General features: G+C 42.4%; 1 protein-coding gene across 4 annotated transcripts in view; it reads left to right on the plus strand.

Moving 5' to 3' along the window:
• ZPBP2 (zona pellucida binding protein 2) overlaps positions 1-22,793 on the plus strand; it is a 75,537-nt gene that overhangs the window by 39,169 nt on the left and 13,575 nt on the right. For all 4 annotated transcript variants that reach the window (XM_075215342.1, XM_075215345.1, XM_075215344.1 and 1 more), the window contains one exon: positions 19,940-20,016. In XM_075215342.1, the coding sequence (XP_075071443.1) occupies positions 19,940-20,016 (77 nt within the window). The remainder of the gene's footprint in view (positions 1-19,939; positions 20,017-22,793) is intronic.

Here is a 22,793-nt window from a genome sequence, read left to right on the forward strand (position 1 = left end):
TAAGGCCATAGTCGGGAATTGAACTCAACTAAGCTTTCGAGGGAAGGTATTGTAGAAGCAACGGCAAATTAACTGTTTCTTGCTGCACAGGAAAAAGTGAATGAGTACTTCTAAATGTTTCAGTTATTGTCTATAGTGTTCCTATAAATTGCAGTAAATTTGATTAAGAGTAGGTCTTTAAATTTTGCATAGAAAGCATAAAATTTCAGCTGCAAATTGCAGCATTATGTTTGTTTTGTGAGTTGCGCTTATGTAAGGATACGGGCAACTCAAAATATATCTAATATATGTGGATGGATTAAAAATGTCAGTCATCAAGAACTTGATGATAAATGTCAAGTGAAGTCAATTAATTCATAAAATAATACTGTATGTAGCATACAAATGCTTATAGGAAGGAAATTAGCAGTAACAGAGAAGGGTGTCGTTCTGTGAAGCTGCTCCATCCATTAAAAACAGTGTCAATAATATTGAGTGGCATTCTGCTTACCCCTACCACTAATCATATCTTTACGACATAGTCGGTATTTCTCTGAGGCATCCCAGGATACCAGCTATAAATCTTATTTAGTGATATGGGCTCATGGTGCTCACAAATGGCAGTTGTTAATTCTACTGTCTTGTAAAAAAAATGTTTTGGAAGATATATCAAATAACAATGTTATGTATAAATAATTTTATAGTTTGTCCCTGGTATTAAAAGCTCTGCTCATTACTGTATATGAGAGCAGGTAGTAGCATCATGCTTACCAAAAATATGTGCTTTTGGAGTGTGCTGTGAGAGCCCATGCATGGACACTAACTCTATTTTCCACCACCAATAATACAAAATATGTAGAGGAGGGTCATTTGCAGGGCCGTAACTAGGGCTGTGCGGCAGGGGCGACCGCCCAGGGCGCAACGCTGAAGGGGGGCGCAATTTACGAATATTTTAGGTTAATTTGGTTAAAATTGAGGGCTAGGGGGCCGGCATTTGTCTTTCTTGCCCAGGGCACTAGAATTCTAAGTTACACTTTCTTCTCTTCCAAAATTGAGGCCATCAGACCGAACATCTCCTCCTCCCCTTCTCCCGCCACCCTCATTGCTTCACCTCCCCCATCAACCAACTCTGATGCTCCTTCAGCCCTACAACCGGTGAAGAAGTTTGCTCCCTTATTCTTTCCTCTCCACCCTCTACCTGCCCTCTCGATCCCATCCCCTCCCACCTCCTTCGCTCTCTCTCTCCAACGGCCTGCTCTTACCTAGCACACCTTTTCAACCTATCACTCTCCTCTGGTGTAGTACCCTCCTCTTTTAAACACGCTCTTATCTCTCCTATCCTCAGAAAAACCCAATCTTGACCCCACCTCTCTTGCTAATTATCGCCCTATCTCTCTTCTCCCCTATGCCTCCAAATTACTTGAGCGGATTGTTTGCAGCCGCCTAACCAGGCACCTCGCGGACCCTCTCCAATCTGGCTACCGCCCCCTCCATTCTATCGAAACTGCCCTGGCCAAGGTTACTAATGATCTCCTATCAACCAAATCCAAGGGTCACTTCTCCGTACTCATCCTCCTTGACCTCTCTGCAGCCTTTGACACCGTGGACCATCCCCTCCTGCTGCAAACTCTTCTCTCTCTCGGCCTCTCTGGCTCTGTCCATGCCTGGTTTGCCTCATACCTTGGTAATCGCTCCTTCTCTGTATCCACGTCTGGTTCTTCCTCCTCCCCCTCCTCCTTCTTGGGCATGCACAGAGTTAGTTCACACAAGATATGCTATCCAAACTAGTGTACGTCCCACTCTGCACCAGCCTTATAATGTCATAAAAAATAATGAAAAGTCCACATTCAAGCCATGGTGTGACAATAACTCCATTTCCAGCTTCATTCTGAGGTAACGTTTTACCATGATTGCCTCCTCCAAAAAATGGAGAAACTTGAAAGTTCAAAATTGTATGTCCTGTCTGAGCAAAATGTTTCAAAATAGCAGGTATACTCAGATCCCTCATTTACATTGTTTAAGACTTTTTTCATTGACGACCATTGCGTTATGTCAACAACCTTAATATCTTTCTAGTGTATAATTTATAGTATGAGTTATTAATAATATAAACAAAGAGCCAACTTTCACATGATAAACATTGCATAATCTTATAGGTAATATAGGTGGTGGAATGCACAAATTTGTGCCCATTAGAAGAAAGTGTCAATTAACACTGGTTGTATACCAGTAAACACAAAGTATTAACACCAGCCAACTCTTAGACTACAGAGGAGATATTTAATTCTCTACTAACACATTGTCACGAAACACACAAAAGTGGAAGGAGTCTCACTATCTGCTTGGTTTAGCTCCACCAAACACGGAGATGCTCAATTTTAAGCGGCAAAGGTTGTCGCCAGAGACTCCTGAATGGAGGTTTGGCCTTTGCTGCTAAAACCACACAGGCCACGGTTCTCTGGACGGGTACCAGGTGAGACAGGCAGGAGAGATGGCTGTTCTTTGGCAAGAGGAGATGTCAGAGAAACAAAGCAGATCTGAACACAGGAGACCGGTAGTAGAAGAGAAGATCTGAATATGTGATACCAGAATTAGCTGAGAAGCACACAATGCTGGATACTAGGATCTGTAGAGAAGCACCAGATACAGGATACCAGGATTAACTGAGAAGTACAGGATGCTGAATGCCACAAGGAAGCTCAAGGAAACTGAATACCAGGATTCACAAGGAAACAGGAGTCAGAGTGATCCAGCAGCAGACAGGCTAACAGGACATGAAGATTTAGCACCATATTGCCAGAACAGGAGTTTTAAATAGGTAGCAGGATGAGGAGGAGTAGAAATTAATTATCCAATGCAGGGTCATGGAAAATTATAAAAAGACTTGGCAGCTACCATTGTAAGACAGATAGAAGGTCACCACTGTAGCAGGGCCCAACAGAGGAGGCCTGTGTACCAGACCTGTTAAATAAGCCAGAGGGTACGACGCTTGACATACATCCTTGGATTTCAACTGTTTGTAGCAAAAAAAGTGGTGGTTCCTTTAGTTGACTCCCTAAAATAGGGTCAGTCCCAATAATTTACTAATGTTTCAAAATGGCTTCTTAAATAACTCTTGACACAAAAGAAAATATGCTTATGAAATGAATCCTTGATAAATGAAGTTCATTAGATTTCTGTGTCATTCGTTCACAATGCAAACCCAAGCAACACTGAAGGGCTCTCACGCAGCATACCCGCAGACCACTCAATCGGGTTCCGGTGCATTTACCTGTGTGCCCCCACCGTCCGCCTTCTTTCCGGTGCTGAGCGTTGTATCTCACTAATGGCATCCACCATATTGGATTCATGCGCAAACCAGTCTTTTATTAATTTTGTTTTCCAGCCATTAGCTAATTAACTAAGCCTTCAAGACTATTTAAAGCACCTGAGCACCTTCAATGGTGCCCAGGGCCGAATTAAGGGAATGGAGGCCCCTGGGCTAAGGGGGCCTCCATTCCCTCGTGAGGCCCCCCCGTGATCCGAGCCGCCCCTCCCTCCCCGGCACTTACCTCCTTCTCCTCCTTCCCCGGCACGCTGTACACTCTTTACTGAGGAGATCTCGTGAGAGTGAGACTCACGAGATCTCCTCAGTAAGGAGAATACAGCGCGCCGGGGAAGTACTGCAGGGAAAGTGCTCAGCAGCACTGATAGGGCTGGGGGCTGAGCACTTTCAAGGGCCCCCTGGATGCCATTGGCCCCTGGGCTGTAGCCCAGTTAGCCCTATGGTTAATCCGGCCCTGATGGTGCCACATCTTTAAGTCTCACTGCCTGTTCAGAAGTGGTTCCTTGTGGCTCCATATATACTGTGCCTGCTGACTGTCGCTCCATCTGGTATCCAGCTTCAAGCTTCCCAGTGTAGCGAATCAGGGTCTTAGTCCTGTTTACAACACTCGGCGGTACCATATCACCGGACATCTCCCTCCTGGTCGAATGCAGCATTCTATCTTGGGACAAGCGTGACTTTTGTCTGCAATACTGGAGGCTGCCATCTTGGGTGAGACATTTGCTAAACATCCTGCTTAGTCTGAAAACCTGATCTTGTAACAAATCACCCTATGAGTTGAGTTATCAATACCTGTTGTTGACGAGAGCTTCACCTATAGCAACCCCCTTTCCCATAGAACTGGATATGTTCGGTACTCGGTTGTGCCCAGGATTTATTCTCAAGTAGTGATAACTCCGGTAGGTAGGCACCACGGAGGACTTGACAGTGGGATGCTGAGGAGAGATACCCCTGGACCAGATTAAGCAGGAACACTGAGTAGTAACAGAATGCAGTACCAACCTCCACCAGTATTACAGACTGGCAGTGTGGAGTAGAGGATGGTGTAGTACCAGCTTTGGCCTGAGTGAGGTGGAGCTAGAGAGCATCACAGTGTCCGGGAAAATGCCGGAGCAAGGTGGAGCAGTAAATCTGTACTGTGAAACACTGCAGACACAGGTGAGCCTGATGGAACGGATAGCTGGCACCACGATCCTGCAGATGGGAGGCGATCTCTCAGATGAAAAGGCAGAGTCCGAATCCAGGTAAAAGTCAGGGTCACGAGCAAACAAGCAAGGTCAGTATACAGGCAGAGGTCAAGGTCACGAGCAAACAGGCAAGGCCAGTATCCAGGCAGAGGTCACAATGGGTATCAATCAGGAAGCAAGCGTGTGAACGCTATAACCGGCAAAGGCAGAGTGAAGCTGCCAGTTATTTAAACCAGTAGTAACCAATCGGTGCAGGTGTCAGATAGAGCTGCAGATGAGAGGAGTTCAGGTGATCACACTCAGGCTGAAAACAACACTGCAGGAGTCAAAAAGAGAACAGCAGTTACCTGCTGTTCCTAACAGATCTCATTCACCAATTGGCTTCGTCTGTAGACTATAAAAGTCTCCTCCTACACTCAGCAAATTGTCAGTGCAACACTTTTCTGGTTCCTGATCTCCACAGTTGCTGTCTGTTTTGCTGCCTGCTCTATACAGATCTCAACCCTTCTTGTGAATTCAGCTTCATCCTGGTTGCTTCTTCTATCCTCCTGCTGTATACAGATCTCCATTTGTTCTCTGAGGGAATTCAGCCACACCGTGCAGCTGTGTTATGGACTTCTCTGTGTGAGTTCAACTTCATCTTGCTGGCTGTTATATGAACTGCAAACCAATAACCCTTTGTGTGACTTCAGCTGCTTCATCTGGTTACTGTTATATGAACTGCAAACCAAAACCCTCTGTGTAAATTCAGCTGCTTCATCTAGTTATTGTTATATGAACTGCAAACCAATAACCCTCTGTGTAAATTCAGCTGCTTCATCTAGTTGCTCTTATATGAACTGCAAACCAATAACCCTTCGTGTGAATTCAGCTTCTTCATCTTGTTGTCATATTAACTGCAAACCAATAACCTTCTGTGAGAATTCAGCTGCTTCATCTAGTAGCTGTTATATGTACTGCAAACCGTTAACCCTTCGTGTGAATTCAGCTTGATTCTGCCTGCTGAAATAAATACTTTGGTTTTATTCCTTGTGTGGATTCACCTTCATTCCAACTGCTTGTGTACAGATTCCAGCTACTATCTTCTGTGTGGTTTCTCCTCCTAGTTTCCTCTACACTCCTGCTATAGCTAGTCCCAGGGGTCCCGAGACGGATTTCGGAAACCCTATTGCCGTGACAGTTTGCACTGACTCAATGGATCCGGCAGGGGAACATACCCCAAGGACGGAATTAGTCCGAAGCCTAATTGAACGTATGGAAAAACAGGAATCTTCTCAAGACCAAGTGATTAGATATTTGCAAGAGCTATCTGCTTGTATGGAAAACCTACAGACCGCATTGACACAGACACCTACACAACTATCTTCTGAGAGTACCAGTGCCAATGTTGTGCCAGGTCCACCATCTCGGTTGGTTCTCCCTATGCCAGCCAAATACGATGGAGACCCAAAGAACTGTAGAGGGTTCCTGATCCAATGCAGTATTCACTTTGAGCTACAGCTGGCTAATTTTCCTACAGATCGAACTAAGACTGCCTATATTATCTCCCTTCTATCAGGGCAAGCCTTAGCCTAGGCATCTCCCTCTGGAAGAAGTGTGATCCCATTCTGTCCAAAATCAAGGGGTTCCTAACCCTATTCCGGAGAATATTTGACGAGCCTGGGAGATCATCATCTACCACTGCAGACATCTTGCGGTTGCAACAGGGTCAATCATCTGTAGGACAATACGTGGTCCAATTCAGAACCCTTTCTTCGGAACTCAGATGGAACAATGACACACTAGTGGCAGCCTTTTGGCAAGGTCTCTCCGACCGCATTAAGGATGAGTTAGCCACATAAGACTTCCACTAACCTGGATGAACTGATAACGTTGTGCAATCGGATTTATCTGAGGTTCCGAGAAAGAATTTTAGATTTAGGTTTAGAGTATATCAAGCCATGTCAGACTCTTTGAATCCAGTCTCCTTCTCCCCCTCAAGAAGAACCCATGCAATTGGGCAAGGCCCAGCTCTCACCCACTGAGCACGAGCGGAGTGTCAACCAGAAACTCTGCATCTACTGTGGTGCTTACTGCCACTATCTGAAATCTTGTTCCCAGAGGTCGGGAAATGCCACCTCCTAAACAACAGTGACGAGGTTGGGTTAGGAGTTACTGTTCATCCTCCTCAAGCTAGAGACTGTGTTCTCCCTATGACGTTGAGACTGTCTCAAAATTCTGTGTACATCTCTGCTCTCTTGGACTCAGGAGCTGCAGGCAACTTCATGTCCGCTCAATTAGCGAAGCAGTTAGCCATTCCTCTGGTCCAGATATCTACACCCATCTTTCTAACAGCTGTAGATGGGAGTCGTATCCCTGGTGGCACTATCTCCAGCCTAACATCTCCAGTAACCTTGCAGGTAGGGGTTCTGCACTCCGAGATCATTCAATTCCTAGTGATTCCCGAGGACACCAATTCCATTGTTCTTGGTTTCCCGTGGCTCCAACGCCACAACCCCCGTATCGACTGGTCTTCTCAACAAGTGCTCTCCTGGGGCCCGGAATGCACTAAAACCTGTCTACAGAAAATATTGCCTCATCGCAATACCTCCAACAATGAGACTCCTGATATTCCATCTCACTGGATCTGGGACTGCCCCATAGACTTAATACAAGGAAAGATTCCACCCCGTGGACGGGTTTACCCTCTATCTGTTCCTGAGACACAGGCTATGTCGGAATATATCAAGAAGAATTTAGAAAGGGGCTTCATTCGCCCATCTCCTTCACCGTGATCTCTATGATAAGTCGTGAGTGCCATTGTACTGATTTTTTTACTAATTTTTCTTACTAACTTTTTCAAAAGATTTTGATATCAAGTTGCCATTGGAACATTTTAGATCATCGATTCCAGGACTTTGTGGATGTAGGTGGGACTTAGCACATTTCATTCTCTCTCTCCCCCCTGGCGAGGATGGTTTTTACCTATTCTGGATTGTTTTACAATGCAGAATAGGATTTTTTTTTGTGATATTTTTATTGTGCATTATTAGTTTGGATTAGTTTCCGTACAGAACGTTTACAGGTTTTAGTGACGTTCTGTCATACTGACTTACTTGCTGTGTATAGTGTATTTTTGCCAACTATCTCCATATAACATTTTTTAGGATAACTATATATGCTCTTTTTAGTTGTCTTACCTTACTGTTTTCTTCATACTGGCGCAATATTATTATATTTTGGACAAGCAATTAACAGTCTGTACATTTTTGTCCTGTAATATTTGATATATTTACTGCGAGCGCAATTGGGACATCTTTGTTTTGTTTATTAGTTGTTCAGGGAGAGATACCTTGTCTCACTGCTGCTGCAGTAATACCGCTTAGCCTGGGATTGAGCGCAGTGTGCATATCTATCTATTCTCTGTGCTATCTGTGCCTGCGACTATTGCTACCACCTGTTATCCAGCTCCATACTTCCCAGCTAACCTGGATCTCCATGTTACCTGTGCCTGCACATTATCGCTACCGCCTAGTATCCAGTTCAAAGCTTCCCTGCTTACCTGAACATCCATACTACAAGCAGATTATCACTACCTCCAGGTATCCAGCTAACAAGATTCCCAGCTTTACATGGATATCCGAACAATCTCAGCCTGCAGGTTATTGGTACCGCCTGGTCAAAGTTTCTCAGCTTTATCTGGACATGTCAAGAGTTCCTAAATCAGCGGTCAATTCAGTTTAAACTACTACCTCAAAGCTTTCCCACTGACTCTCGAAGGTTGCCTACATCTTTTTCCCACTCTTTGGTAAAGCCCTGGCATGGGCCTCTCCCCTCTGTGAGAGTGATAACCCCTTTCTCATTAGTGTGCCTTCAAAATTTTTGAGGAGCCTGTTCAACTCTCCTCTGCTGCCTCCAGTTTTCTAAGGTTCCAGCAAGAGTCTCGTTCTGTTGCTCAGTACGTAATCCAGTTCCATATATTGTCATCTGAACTTCAATAGAACAATAAGGCATAGCTTTTTGATATGGCCTCTCTGATTGTATCAAGGATGTCCTGGCCTCCCAAGAGTTACCGTCTACATTGTATGCTATGATCTCTGTGTATCCGGGTAGATAGCCGATTCCTTGAAAGGTCCTCAGCAAAAGAGACTACCTGTTATTCCACCTTCAAGCTGGCTAATCTCTTTTAAGATCCGACTTTGCCCGACGAGTTAGACGTTTAAACTTAGACGTTTCTGACTCACTCCAGAGGAATGAGAAAGAGGGCTAAATAACAATCTCTGGAATTACTGTGCTGAATCCAGACACCTTTTCAACTCCCGTCCTAAATGCTTCGGAAATGCCAAGCTCTAACTTGTTCCTGGGAGGTCAAGCTAGGGTTGTCTAAATCCTCTTTCAATCTGATTAAGCTTACAATCTGTGCCATCCCTGAAACGCTCCACTGCCCCTATGGTCAGTTAAATGCTTCAGCCTTTTTGGGGCTCCGGGGATTTTCATCTCATCTTCTTTGGTGAATTAGGGGTTCCTGCCTACTTCTCTGCTAAACTTCCCAGTAGCTATCACTGGAATAAATGGTAGCCACATCTCTAATAAAATCATCCTGCTCCGAACCACTTCTTTTAACTTTGAGGTGGGAGCCTTATATTTTGAACATATCTCTTTTCTCATCCTGTCTCAGATTACCAGTTCTATTATTTAGGTTCTCCCATGGCTTTAACAACTCTCTCCTTATGTGGACTGGTTCTCCTCCCAAATCCTAGTGTGGGGATCGGTTTGTAAGTCAAATTGACTTATTAAAATCAAACTGGTTCACTCTGTGCTTACACTATTTGGGGCAGTCGGTCTTTCTATTACTCCTCATTTGAAAATGTCTTTAACAAATCTCATTCAGAGATCTTTCCACCTCATCGTCCCTGGGATTGTGTTATCGATCTTCTGCCCGGCAAGATCCCCCCGAGGGGCTGAGTCTACCCCTTGCCTCTTCCTGAGACTCAGGCTATGGCCAAATATATTAAGAAAAACCTTCAGTGAGATTTTATTAGTGCCTTCTCTTCTCCTGCCAGTCCTGGCTTTTTCTTTGTGAAGAAAGACTGGTCCTTGCAACAACTACTACGTTCTGAACTCCATCACCATCAAAGGTGCTTGGATCTTCTCTAAGCTGGTAATTTAATCCGAATTTGTAGGGGAAATGAATGGAGGACTGCATTCAATAACTATTTGAATGAGATTTTCTACTCCTGTGTGGTAGTTTACTTAGACGACATCCGGATCTTCTCTAAGGATTTCACTTCTCATCGACTCCAGGTTTCCGAGGTTGTCTCTAGATGCCAGGATTGTCTGTTCTGCATTTTATAGAAGTGTTCCTTTGAATCTACCCAGATACCCTTCCTTGGGTATATTGTCTCTGGCTCAGGGCTGCGAATGGATCTGGAAAACGTCTGTGCTATATTGGAATAACCACTACCTTGTGGCCTTCAGCCCATTAAGTGATTCCTTGGATTCGCCAAATATTACAGACAGGTCATCCCAGCTACTCCACCCTGGTTGCTCCTATAGTGGTACTTACCCGAAAAGGAGCCAACGTAAAAGTTCGATACTGTTTTGGTGGTAGTTGACCATTTTTCAAAGATGGCCTCACTTATTGGTCTTCTCTCTGTTCTTGTTCTGGCTAAAATCTTCATCTAAGAGATCTTTTGACTACATTGTTGTCCAATTGAAATTGTCTCTGACCGAGGAGTCCAATTCATCTGTAAATTCTGGCAAGCCCTTTATAAACTCTAACATTCGGCTCAGTTTCTCCTCTGCCTACTCTCAATTCAACGGGAAATCAGAGAGGGTCAATCAGGATCTTGAGACATTCATCTGAATTTATTCTTCCTCCACTCAAGAAAACTGGTCCGATCTCCTACCCTGGGCCGAGTTTGCCCACAACAATATCTTCCATGAATCTACCTCAGTAACTCCCTTTTCCATTGTCTATGGCCTCCATCCCACCCTTCACAAGTTCTCTACCCTTCCTCCCACTTAGGAACCTGCGGATGATGCCTTACATCATGGCTTCACCTCAATATGGGCTCAAGTACTTAAATGCCTCAAGAAGTCTTCTGACCAATAGAAATTGTTTGCAGACAAAAGCAGCAAACTTCACATGCGCTGAAAGTAGGATGCAAGGTTTAGCTCTCCACCAAGAACATTCGTCTGAAGGTCCCCTGCATGAAGTTCACTCCTTAATCATTGGTCCTTTCAAGATTCTCCATGTCATCAATCCTGTCTCAATCCTGCCACCAGCATACAGTCTTCTCATGTACCTGGCGTGCTTGTTTCTAGATTCCTTCGTTATTTCTAACTGGTTTTGCTTGATACTCACTTGGAGAGCCGCAACATGTGGGACAGAAAGGCTAAGGCCATACCTCCTTGTGGGGGTCCCTGGTGAACACCTTTGCCTCTGTAGACTCTGCCCTCCCAAAATGATAGCATTAAACCAAACAGATCGAAAGGATCCGAGAGATGCTCTGAATTGTGTCAAGGGCATTAACAATTTCAAATTTATCATAGCCCATATCCAGAAATGTATTGCTCATTTCAGTCAAATCATCAAATAATGTACTCCTATGAGTGGTGATACATACAACCTGTAGATGGGGGAGACCTGTTTTTAGAGGTATAGGATGAAAACTACCAACCATCAGTGATGTATTGTTATCAGACTGCTTTCTATAAATATATGTGGAAAAACCAAAATTGGATAACATGATACTGACATCCAGACAATTAATAGCAAATAAACTATATTAAAATTTAAAATGTATAAAGGTATTCAGGGAATTGAGGTTTTTAATAAAGGCTAGAAATATTCACAAACCCCGTATTTTGGTTTTGGATCTGTATTAACTTCATGTTTTGGTTTTGGCAAAACCGTCCTCACGGGTTTTGGTTTTGGTTTTGGATCTAAATTTTTTTGAAAAATTGCTTAAATATGCTAAAATCACATAATTTGGCTCTTTTTTGTTCTTACATTACTATTAACCTCAATAGCACTAAGTTCCAATCAATTTTGACCACCTCACAGGTCACAATATTTTTTTTATCCACTTTCAGGCAAAGACTCCAGTGAGCTGGCTGGATACTAAGCGTCAGAGCAACAGCACAAACACATGGCAGTTCATAGCACATCTAGGTAACATTGCCACACAGCAGTGTCAGAAAAGAAAAGTTGAGAAAAATGGAATTGTCCTTGGGCCCTCCCTTATGTTGGACATGTACAGTTTAACAAACCAAGCACTTCAAGGACAAGGAGTGCCACGTTTGTGGCTGAAGTGCTTGGTTTGTTTGGGCCCCCACAAAACAAGCTACCAGTACGTTAGCTGCCTTAAGCCTAACAGTGCTGTCAATGAACTCTATAGTGGCAAGATGTTGTTGTCACATCCTCACCCTCATCAGTATCTACATCATCCTCACATAATATTAATTCATCCCTGCTGGAATCCACCATTACAGAAGTCTCTTACTTTGATGTAATTGGTGGTAAAGGCCTTCCTCATGGAATTTGTAGTTCATTTTGATGAACATTATCTTTTCCATATTTTTAGGAAGTAGCCTCCTACACTGATTCCTGTCCAGCTGTGCTTAAAACTCTTTCTGAATACACACTGGAGGGTGGGCAGCTTAGGTATTGCAAAGCAAGTTTGTACATGAATCTCCAAATTGCCTTTTTTTCCTCCAAGTATGTAAAGGGACTGTATTACATGTCTATTTGTACACTGTCATTAAAATAATCATCCACCATTCTTTGGATGTTGATAGTAGAATCATTTGGTGTTACAGCAGAGGTGTCACAATTTTTGGGCAAATCTTTTAGACCAGATGTCAAAATGTTGTGCTGACTCATCTGCATCACCAATGGGTCTTTTGGGAATGCTAAGTTTTGTAAAGCACATGGCAGTTTATAGGCCATCTAATAAACATTGTCAGACAGCCGTAGCTGAAAGGAAAAGTGGTGCTTGATGGAATTGTTCTTGGGCCTTCCCACCCACCCTTATTTTGGATCTTAAAAAGGACATGCACACATTAACAAACCAAGCACTTCAGCTACAAGGAGTGCTATTAATGAACTCTACTGTGGTCATGCACCAGTCTAAGCAGTTCTGCCAGTGATAAGAAGAAGGGCATTGTCATGCCTGGGCATAAGACCCAACAATCCACCTCTTATATGTGGAATCGTTTTACCCAAATCCTGACAACAGTTGTCTAGCCATTTGTAATGTTTGCAAGCCACAGTCAGTAGAGGTAGGGAACTTAACTATCTAGGAACCTTATTCATGTTACGCAATTTGAAGTAAATCATGGCAAGGTCTTGTGAAAATCAGAAACTTATGCTAAAAAAACAACAACAAGCAGTGCAGCATCAGCTAGATCCCTTCTCTCATCTAGATCCCAGCACCTGCAATCTACACCCTACAACACCGTCCTCATCAATATGCTTATTAGTGATCGGAGTTAGTCCTGCATCCAAGTTGCTAAGGCTAGATGACTCCTCCACTATCCAGGATTCCTCAGAAGAATCCTTGAACATTAGGCCCGCTGCTGCTGCTCCTGCTGCTCCTGCTGCTGGGGGTGGATCTTCAACCTAGAAGCAGACGAAGAAGAAGACTACTAGTAGTTTACAACAATTGACTGGTAAACAATCCTTTGCCAGAGGAAGCAAGTATGACAGCTATCACCAAGTCGGACAGTGGATTATAAGCACCATGGCAACTATGCTAGTATTAGATCTGCGTCCAATTTCCACCATTAATGAAGCAGGTTTTAGACAGTTAATTGAGGTCCTGTGTCCCTACTAAATTCCATCTCTACACCATTTTACTAGACAAGAAATTCCTCACCTGAACTAGGAGGTTTCAAAAAAGAAAATTATTGGACTACAGAATGCCATTCTACCCACTGTACACTTAACCACATATATGTTGACAAGCGGAACTGGCAAAACTAAAGATTATATGACTGTGACAGCACACTGGGTTGGTGAATCGCCTTCACCATCAGAGACAGCAGCAGCATCTAACAAACAATGCCATATCTTTCAGAGGCAAGCTACTCTGTGTATCACCTGATTCACTAAGAGGCATACTGCTGACAATTTGTTTGAAAAACTAAGGGATGTCCTTGCAACATGGCTTATCCTGTTTGGACTCTCCTGAGGATATGTGATTACTGATAACACCACCAATATTGTTAGAGCACTACAGTGAGGATAATTCCATCACATTCCCTGTTTTGTTCATACAATCAAATTGGTGGTACAGAGCTTTTTAAAAAATGAGACATGCACAAGATGCTGTCTGTGTCCCAAAATATTTCGGGTCTTTTTTGGCATTCTGCAACAGCATTTAGGAGATTGCAGCAGCTGCAAGAAGAATAGAATTTGAGGGGGGATGTACTTTAGTCCAGCACAGTGGAGAATACGTTCCGTTTTGTGCAAGGTGCTGAAACCACTCAAAGTAGTCACCTGTGAAGTAAGTACAGTAAAGCTAACTATGTCGGACTATTAGATCAAGTACTTCATACACTTCGCCAGGATCCTAAAGTTATCAACATTTTGAAATTGGATCACTACATTTTGGCAACTGTGCTTGATCCTTGATCCTAGGTTTAAAAGCTATGTCATGACTGGTACCAGCGGCTGCTTGATGCTCCTGGTCTTCTGTGGACTAATGTGAATCCATATCGATGTCTCAGAACAATGAGACTGGAGAGTGACAAGAACACTGCTATCCCTGTTTCTGTGTGACAAATGGCACTGAGACTGGACAATTACAAGAACACTGCTACCCCTGTTTCTGTGTGACCAATGGCACTGAGACTGGAGAGTGACAAGAACACTGCTACCCCTGTTTCTGTGTGACCAATGGCACTGAGACTGGAGAGTGACAAGAACAATGTGACTGGAAAGTGACAAGAAAACTGCCACCCCTCCTGTGTCTGTATGAGCAGTGGCATAGAGCAATGTCACTGGAGACTTATAAGAACACTGCCACCCCTCCTGTTTCTGTATGAGCAATAGCACACAGCTATGTCACTGGAGACTGATCTTTATGATACTTTTATGGAAATTTTATAAATTAGCTTCCCAATCAAAGGGAAACTAATAATAAGTTTTGCAAAAGAAACCCCACTACTTAGAACACACATCTCAGACCAGGAAGGAATATAATTTGATAAATTGAAATCTATTTCTTTTTCGGTTTCTGTGAAATGTTTATCGGGCATCCTTCATTTCTCATGAACTCCAAATTTTAATTGCGACCTCCATTTCTCCATTTCTTTTTTTGTTTTTTTTTAATGTGCTTGCTGAAATTTACTGTGTCCCCTCTTAAAAAACTAGTAAAAGTTGCATGAAAATTATCAGAATCACTCAACAAGGCATGTGAGTCAAGGAATAGATTTACTAAGTAGCGGTTTTGACAAACCACATGCTTTTTATATATTTGACGTGCGGTTTGTAAACTGTCAATTAGTAAAGGCCAAACCACCCATCAAACACATGAGTCAACCTCGCCTGGTTTAAAAACACAATTCCAATTTTTAGACCTGGCATGTATTGCCAACCGCGGCATATTGGTAAGAAAAAAAAAATATAAAGACTTGTTTCACACAGACGAGATACCTCAAGCCACATGCGGTTTGAGCTACCTTGCATGGTAGAATGGGGAAGAAAATAATTGAAAAGTACAAAAAAAACCCTCCCCTCCATTTCCTAAAAGACCAGGTTACTCAGCATTGAGGCTGGTCCTCTAGGGAATTCCCAAACAAAAGTAAATCCTGAGGTTTGGGGCCTGAAAACCGCATCCGATGTGTAGCCTTTATTAAAGCTACTCTAAGACCTTTAAAAGATTTAGGGTAATATTTTTGTCTAAACCTCTGTGAGCATATCTGACTGTGTCTAACTTAATTCCACTGTAAGCAGGGATACACTCTGTGGTCTTTGTAATACTCCTTAACTATTCTTTATATATATATACATTGTCGAAGTCAGTTAATTGGATTTGGTCATTTCAAATTAATATCTGTCAATCTGATTGTCTATGTCCGAAATTATGCGAATAGCACGCTACGGCGTGGAGGAGCGTAATCAACCGCAACTTATACACACATTTACACAAACACATTCTTTTCGAATTAGCTCATATTAACATTAGTTGCAACACATAGTTATTTGTAATGAAATGTAGCAATGGTTATAGTTAAATATAATAATGTAATGTACACGTTAGTGAGATCTAAGGTTCAGGTAACAGTAAACATGTCATGTCTGGTATCATTCTAATCCCCTATTTATTCGTAGACGTCCGGTTCATTCACCTAAAGGATTGCACGGTGCATATGCTAGTGTCAGGCGCCGCTCGGCGGCCGTCCGCCCGTCCGCACAGAGCGTCTGGTTGCCTAGCAACCAGACCCGTCACTTCCCCTTCCGCCCGGCCGGCCAGCTACAGACCTAGAAGCGTTCCCGTTGCTAGGCAACGGGACGCTGCATGAAGATAGCGCTACGGCGCTGAAGGATGACTAGCGCTACGGCGCTGCAGCTATGACAGCACTACTAGTGCTGAGGGCATTGGCTAGCAGACTATTTAAGTCCCTCTGACCACACCTCCTGTGCCAGAGTTTCAGGTCCTTTCCTGTCCTCCAGCGTTCCAGTGTTCCTGTGATTATCTGTTTCCTGACCCTTGCCTTCCTCCAGTTTATTGCCGTTTGCCTGTGACCATTGTGACCCGGATTGCCTTGACTACCCCTTTTGGATCTCCCTTTTGTACCTCGCTGTCAGAACGTTATCGACTCGGCTTGATTCACTACCCGTTCGGATTCTCCTTGTGTACCTGCATTGCCCGCACCGTTGCCGAACCTGCCTGTCTGACATTCCTCTCGTGCTTCGCTATCTGACTCGTGGAAGGACCGCGACCTGCGTGTTTCCTGCAGCTAAGTCCATACCTCCTTGCGGGGGTCCCTGGTGAACACCAGGGGCACGTTAGACTCCGCACCTTCCTCCGAGTAGTGCCAACGATAGCAGGTACGCTATACTAGTCGTGACAGCTAGTTCTGGATGATAGGAATAAATTATCTGAAATCGTATTGTCTGTGTAATGTAAATAGACCAGTTTGAACTAGTTCTTGGCAGGAAGATTACTATGCATCTTCTGGAGAGCTGACCCCCACCCTTGGATGGCATTGTTTGAACTGGCCAATGACCTGCATTACACTGGACCTTCCTGAAGCCTGAAACTATGGAAACATGCCAAATCATCTGTATTGTTTTCACTGTATCACTGACTGTATATAAACAGGGGTTCTGGGACCAGTATTCAGACTCTCTGACCACAGACTTCAGGACTGAATGACTGTATACTGGATCCAGGGCGCCTGCTAAGTAATGGCTGCACTTATTTTATTTGGATTGTTACTCTGCTACTTTTTGCTATTAAATCACATTGTGCTTTGGAACCACATCGCAGGAAGTGGACAATCGTTATTGGATAGCGACTAAACGTACATAACAGCATATATATATATATATATAGTAAACTTACTCTTGGTATTCTCCCTCCTAATTTCCTACAGCGGTCACTGTAACTGCAGCACTGTCCACCTGCTGACCACACTGCTCTGCAGTTGGATTTTTGCAACCATATAGGCTGTATTGTTGTCCATATTACGGACATATTGGGTTCCAGAGACAAAAAGTGGTCCATCACAAGTGTCAGGCCCGGTGCTCGCGCGGAAGAAACTTGCCGACCACATGTTTATGACGTTTTTCAACATTTTATGTAAGCTGCAATTCTCTTCTATACCATGTCTAAAATGGACTATATACATTTTGTTTACTCATACTGGAGTATACGTCTCATCCCCTTTAACCATAAGGCAAATGCAGGGTACCAGTGCAAATAAATGCATCTTCAGACACGGTATACTACTTCTGTAGACTAGGCAGAAGAGGTGGATTTTGCATTGCTATTTTGTGGCAGTTTTGGTAAACAGCTATATTGCTATATTTTGCTTGGAAAATCATGTCCCAGAGGGCAAAGCGCCCAGGCCTAGCCAAGTGTCCACTCAGCAGCGCCAACCAAACTTCAGTCATCAAGAAGTGGAGCTGGTCGAGGTGGATAAGCTGCATAACATAACTAGGCTAAACAACACATCTTAGAAGAACTCACTCAATGGGTCAACACTATGGCTCCCATATGCAGATATAAAAAAGAGGTGAGTTAACTAATAAGGCCAAAATAAATTGTATATACATAATACACTTAGACAATGGCCACTTTATTTAATTATTTTACTAGAGTCAAATGTGGCCTAAGAAAATATGTGATTTTTAAATTGTCTTATGATCTCTTCCTAAGTAATATGGAATAGTTACAAAACAAGTCAAAAGCTACCAACTTGTATAGTTTTAATGTTTTTTATATTTTTGCTTTTGTAAAACAGTTTATGTCTGTGTAGCTGTCTCTAATTAATTTGTGTATAATTATATATATCTATATGTATGTCTGCAACAGTAGTTTTCATATATCGATTGCAACATTCTAACATTTGCACATTTCACACAGGTGGCAGGATTTCAAACGATGCCTAAAAGATAAGATCAGGGAAAAACAGAGGCATGCAAGGGGGACAGATGATGGACCCATGGTGTCTTTGGACCTAACACCTCTGGTTGCCATGAAGCAATAGCCAATAAGTACTGGTTGTGGGAAATTTTGACATCTCAGAAAGTCTCCCGTAAGCCACAAAACAAACACCATCAGGAACATATCATATCATAATAAATACATGAACTATTCCAAAAACTGATGTGAATAAATATAGCTACACTAGTAAATACTTGGTAAAATATGTAATAGTATTTGATGTCATCAAGAGATAATACATTGTCAAGTCATGATTTTAAAATAATTAGGAAAATAAAATGCTTAATAAAAACACCATACAGTCATGTAGTTATTATGCATTAAAAATAAAACACTGTCATGTTTACTCTATATTTTCAGTGATTATCCCTTGGAGAATACACGTTAAAACGGTTGGTATAAAGGCACAACATGATAGTTTGCATGTAAAATTATAAATGGGTGTAATGAAGTGTACTATTAAACTAATCTCCATACAAATGTTGGATGAAGTAGATTCAAACTTTTGTGATCAATGTAAAAGAATTAGAATGCACTAAAACATACATGATTTTGATGTGTTTATAATTTTTCCATTAAGAGAGCTGTGTATGACGAAGAATCGTTTCAGAGTGAGGATGAGGAAGGAGTTGAATAACCTGAAGAAAGAATCATTATCGTCCATCAGTTACACCTGCCCTGTGGCGGGTACAAATAATACGACTGAAAACAAGCGTACTTACGAAAAACACAGGGCTTGAATCATCCGTATCTGCTTTGGAGCGTCCTTACTATATGTGGCCAATGTTAGACCACCCTTTCCCTCCCCCGTTCCGCTTCTCAATTCATTAGTGTCATTAGCATTCAGACATGAATTACCTGCAATTGGGGTCATTGTCGTGGTGTCCGTATTTGGGCATGCGGAATCACAAGATACGCTACATTATACTTATTGTACTCATGTACTCAACCTTATTTAAGTGTTATTTTACACCCCATGTTCTCTTTCTTATATTCATTGTCTCCGAGACCCATCCTGTGTTCCTCCATGACTACTTTGTAACCCATGTACTTTTTCATAGAGACAGAAAGGTACATTTTTAAAAAGTATTTGTATGCAATATTAATACACTTTAGTGTCATTTTACATTTTTAAGGCATCCTTCTACAACTGTAATCAGAATAACATTTTTTTCTGTTCTAAGAGTGCAACATTTCTGTGTGTAAATGTCACAATTATGTTCTTGCACTCTTGTGACGGTAGAATTTCAACCTTCCAATTATCAGGAAATAAAAACAAATGTCATAGGTCAGTTGGGAAATGTGGACCAAAATAAAATATATACAACTCCAAAGAAATTTTTGTAAATGTAGTTGAGTGTCTCCATCTAACATTTTGGGTTTTTCTCTCACTGTCATACAACCTTTGCCCTAGCTTTACTCTGCCTCCATGACAATTGTGTACCCCATGTACTTACTTCTAGATTTAGTGTCCTCCAACACCCATCCTGTATTCCACTGTGACTATTATAGACCTAATGTTCCTACACTTAGCTGTAGTGTCCTCCAACACCCTACCTGTGTGACTCCATGACTATTGTGTGCTACGTGTACTTACTTTTAGATATAGTGTCTCCATGACTCCTTGCAATTACTCCAAATGCAGTGTCTGCATCACTCATGCTGTGTTCCAATGTGACTATTATAAACCCCATGTGCTTACCTAATTGTGTCATTCTTATAACTTTCATTTCACAGATGTTTGGTATAGTATCATTATTTAGCTCTTTTAATATTTTCTTCCCCAGTTAATCCATTTCCCCATAGTTGGGAAAAAGAATGTATTGGGGACTGTGAAGAGGAAACAAATAGACATACACTAAAGGTATGATGATTCATGCACTGCATTGTAAACATGCAGCAATCCCTATGTGTATCCAGTTATAGTGAGATCAGTGAACCAGTAAGGTTATCTAAGACCAAGATTTATATGAGTGCATCTATGTATGTGCAGTTATGCCTACTTTGTCATGGTCCATCATTGCTGTTGTTAAGGTGAGACTCCACATGTCTTGCACAAGGGATGATGTCACTACTTAGCACAACTTACAATTGCATTTGGCCTGATTCCATAATTTATTTACATTTTTAATTTTTCCCCCCAATATCTTGTTCCTTTGACGCTTATTGATCTTTCATTTTAATGCGTGACATTTTTTCTGCAGTTATGACATAAAAAGGAAATTCATATTTGGTCATCTGGCATGTCTATGGACATCTGTCAAATTTCATCCTGTCAAACTATTGCATGTACTATGTATTTGTTGCCTGCACACAGTGGATGCCGCCATTTTGTGCACTGAGTCATTGAGGAAGCAGCCTGACAATTCACTAGGAAATAGTGCAGTTACAGAGGCTTAAGGCAAAAATGTCATTTTAAATACAATTTAAATTACAGTGAAAAATTACACCTTCTTCAACTAGGCAGAAAAAAATACTTTTAATGAAGCTTACATTACTTTAATTGGTGCTCTGCTTATTCCCTGCGAAAGGAATTTACATAGTTTTTTGTACCTAATTTGATGCTGTAAAATGTTAAAAGCTTTTCCTTGAGCACTTTTGCATCTGATTGGAAAACGTGTCTTTGATGCTTTAAAATCGTTTTTTACATCTTGTGTGTGACTAAAGCATTTTACAGTCATCTGGATTTCAGCATCTTTTTTGTTCACTATAGGTTACAACTCTATGTATCCTTATTGAGCATTAGAAGCCATAGAACAGTTAGGTTACATACCAGTTGGTGCTAAAATTATATTTTCAACATTAACATTATGCTTTTAACAAAATTGTAGTAAATGAAATACATTTTTTTTACGTGCGTTTAACTTTTGCTGGGTTGTGTTAATGTGAATGCTGCTTGCTCCATTATACTGTTTCTGATGCAACCGTAATGCGGTTTATATGTGGTCTATGGGAATTTTTACTTGCATTTGAACATGCATTAAAAACTCTAAAATGCCCCTAGAAATTTAGCCTAAGTGTGCCAGCAAATAACTGATCTATATTTTAGTTGTATGAATTAATAGTAGATCCTGCCTTATACTGGGAGATAAAACGCTACTTCCAAACCTCAGTTGTGTCACCAGCCTTCAGCTGATTACACACAGACAGATCCAAGGGTGGAGTATCAGGAGTACCATTCAATTTGGCCACGCACGTGAATGCCCAAGTTGGATGAAATCCAGCCAATTATCCCTTCTAGCCCCACTGAAGCTTGCTAGAGCAGTTGAATGATGACCACACAGAAACGCAGAGAGAGGTCCTCTTCCAAATACATTTTCTTCCATGTCCGATAGCACTCATTAATGAAGGCATACCTAGTGAAGGACGGAGTGAATGCTTCGCTGCCCCTCATTTTGTGGAGCAGTGAAAAATTAGATTTTCTTTTGTGAAGTAAGATTACTATAATGAGATAAAGGGGTGTAGAGGGTTATTTTTAAGGTTGTCCCATGCTATTCACAGGTAATTCCTCTCCAAAAAAACGAAGCAGTGTGCACCCTTTTCCCAAAGCCCCAAGCTGGAAACATCATGTGAAAAACAAACATAAGCTATTGGCAGAGAAGTGCTTTTCTAGGCACGCCTCGAGCATTGTAATAAAAATCTTTACACACCAAAGTGTCATGTGTATCAGGGGCAGACTTAAACTTTATTTTTCTTTATTTTTAGGGAAGGGGAGCAATTTAGCATACACACTCCCCTCCTTCATTCTGATTGGCTGTAATATCGTGCAATGTCCCGTTTTGACTGAGGGAGTTGAAAGCTGAGTGTAAAGCGAGTGTGTTCCAAGAGTGAGGCTTTGGAACCCAGTGAATGGAGTGAGGTGCAGAGTATATGTAAACTCAAAGCAGCAGTCTGGTTCAGGGATAATAAACCTGACCTGTTAGGAAATCGAGTAGCGGGAACTGAGAAGCCGAGCCATGGAGGACAGTAGCAGGGACATGTGAGTTAAGTCTGCCCACATGATACGTGTCACGACTATATTAGCATACCTGCTATTGTTGGCACTACTCAGAGGAAGGTACGGAATTTAACATGCCCCTGGTATTCACCAGGGACCCCCGCAAGGAGGTATGGGCTCCGTTGCAGGAACACGCAGGTCGCGGTCCTTCCACGAGTCGAATAGCAAGATACAAGAGAAGAAATGTCAGACTGGCCGGGTTGGTAACATTCTGGTAAGTAGAGGTACACAAGAAATATCCGGAGGGATGGTGAGACAAGCCGGGTCGGTAACGTTCTGGAGGCATGGTACAACAGGGAGATCCAAAAGAGGTGGTCAAACGGTCTGAGTCAGAAGGGTCACAGGCAAGCAAGAGAGGTCAGGAACAAGACTTAGGAACTGGAACACTGGAAATGCTGGAGGCAGGTTAGACCTGTTACTCTGGCACAGGTGTGTGCACAGGAAGCACCTTATAAAGGTTGAGGAGCCAATGGGATGATAGTGGGCAGCAGCGCTGTTCTCAGCTGCCGCCGAGACTATTGAATAGCGTCCCAGCGCATGAGCAGATGACGGCGCCGGGCAGCCGGAACTTCCGCGTTTGGTTACCTGGCAACCAGACGCGCTGGGAGGAGAAGCGGGCAGCTGTCCTAGCAGTGAGTCCCAGT

Source organism: Mixophyes fleayi, chromosome 6, assembly GCF_038048845.1.
Source record: "Mixophyes fleayi isolate aMixFle1 chromosome 6, aMixFle1.hap1, whole genome shotgun sequence".
Lineage (NCBI taxonomy): Eukaryota > Metazoa > Chordata > Amphibia > Anura > Limnodynastidae > Mixophyes > Mixophyes fleayi.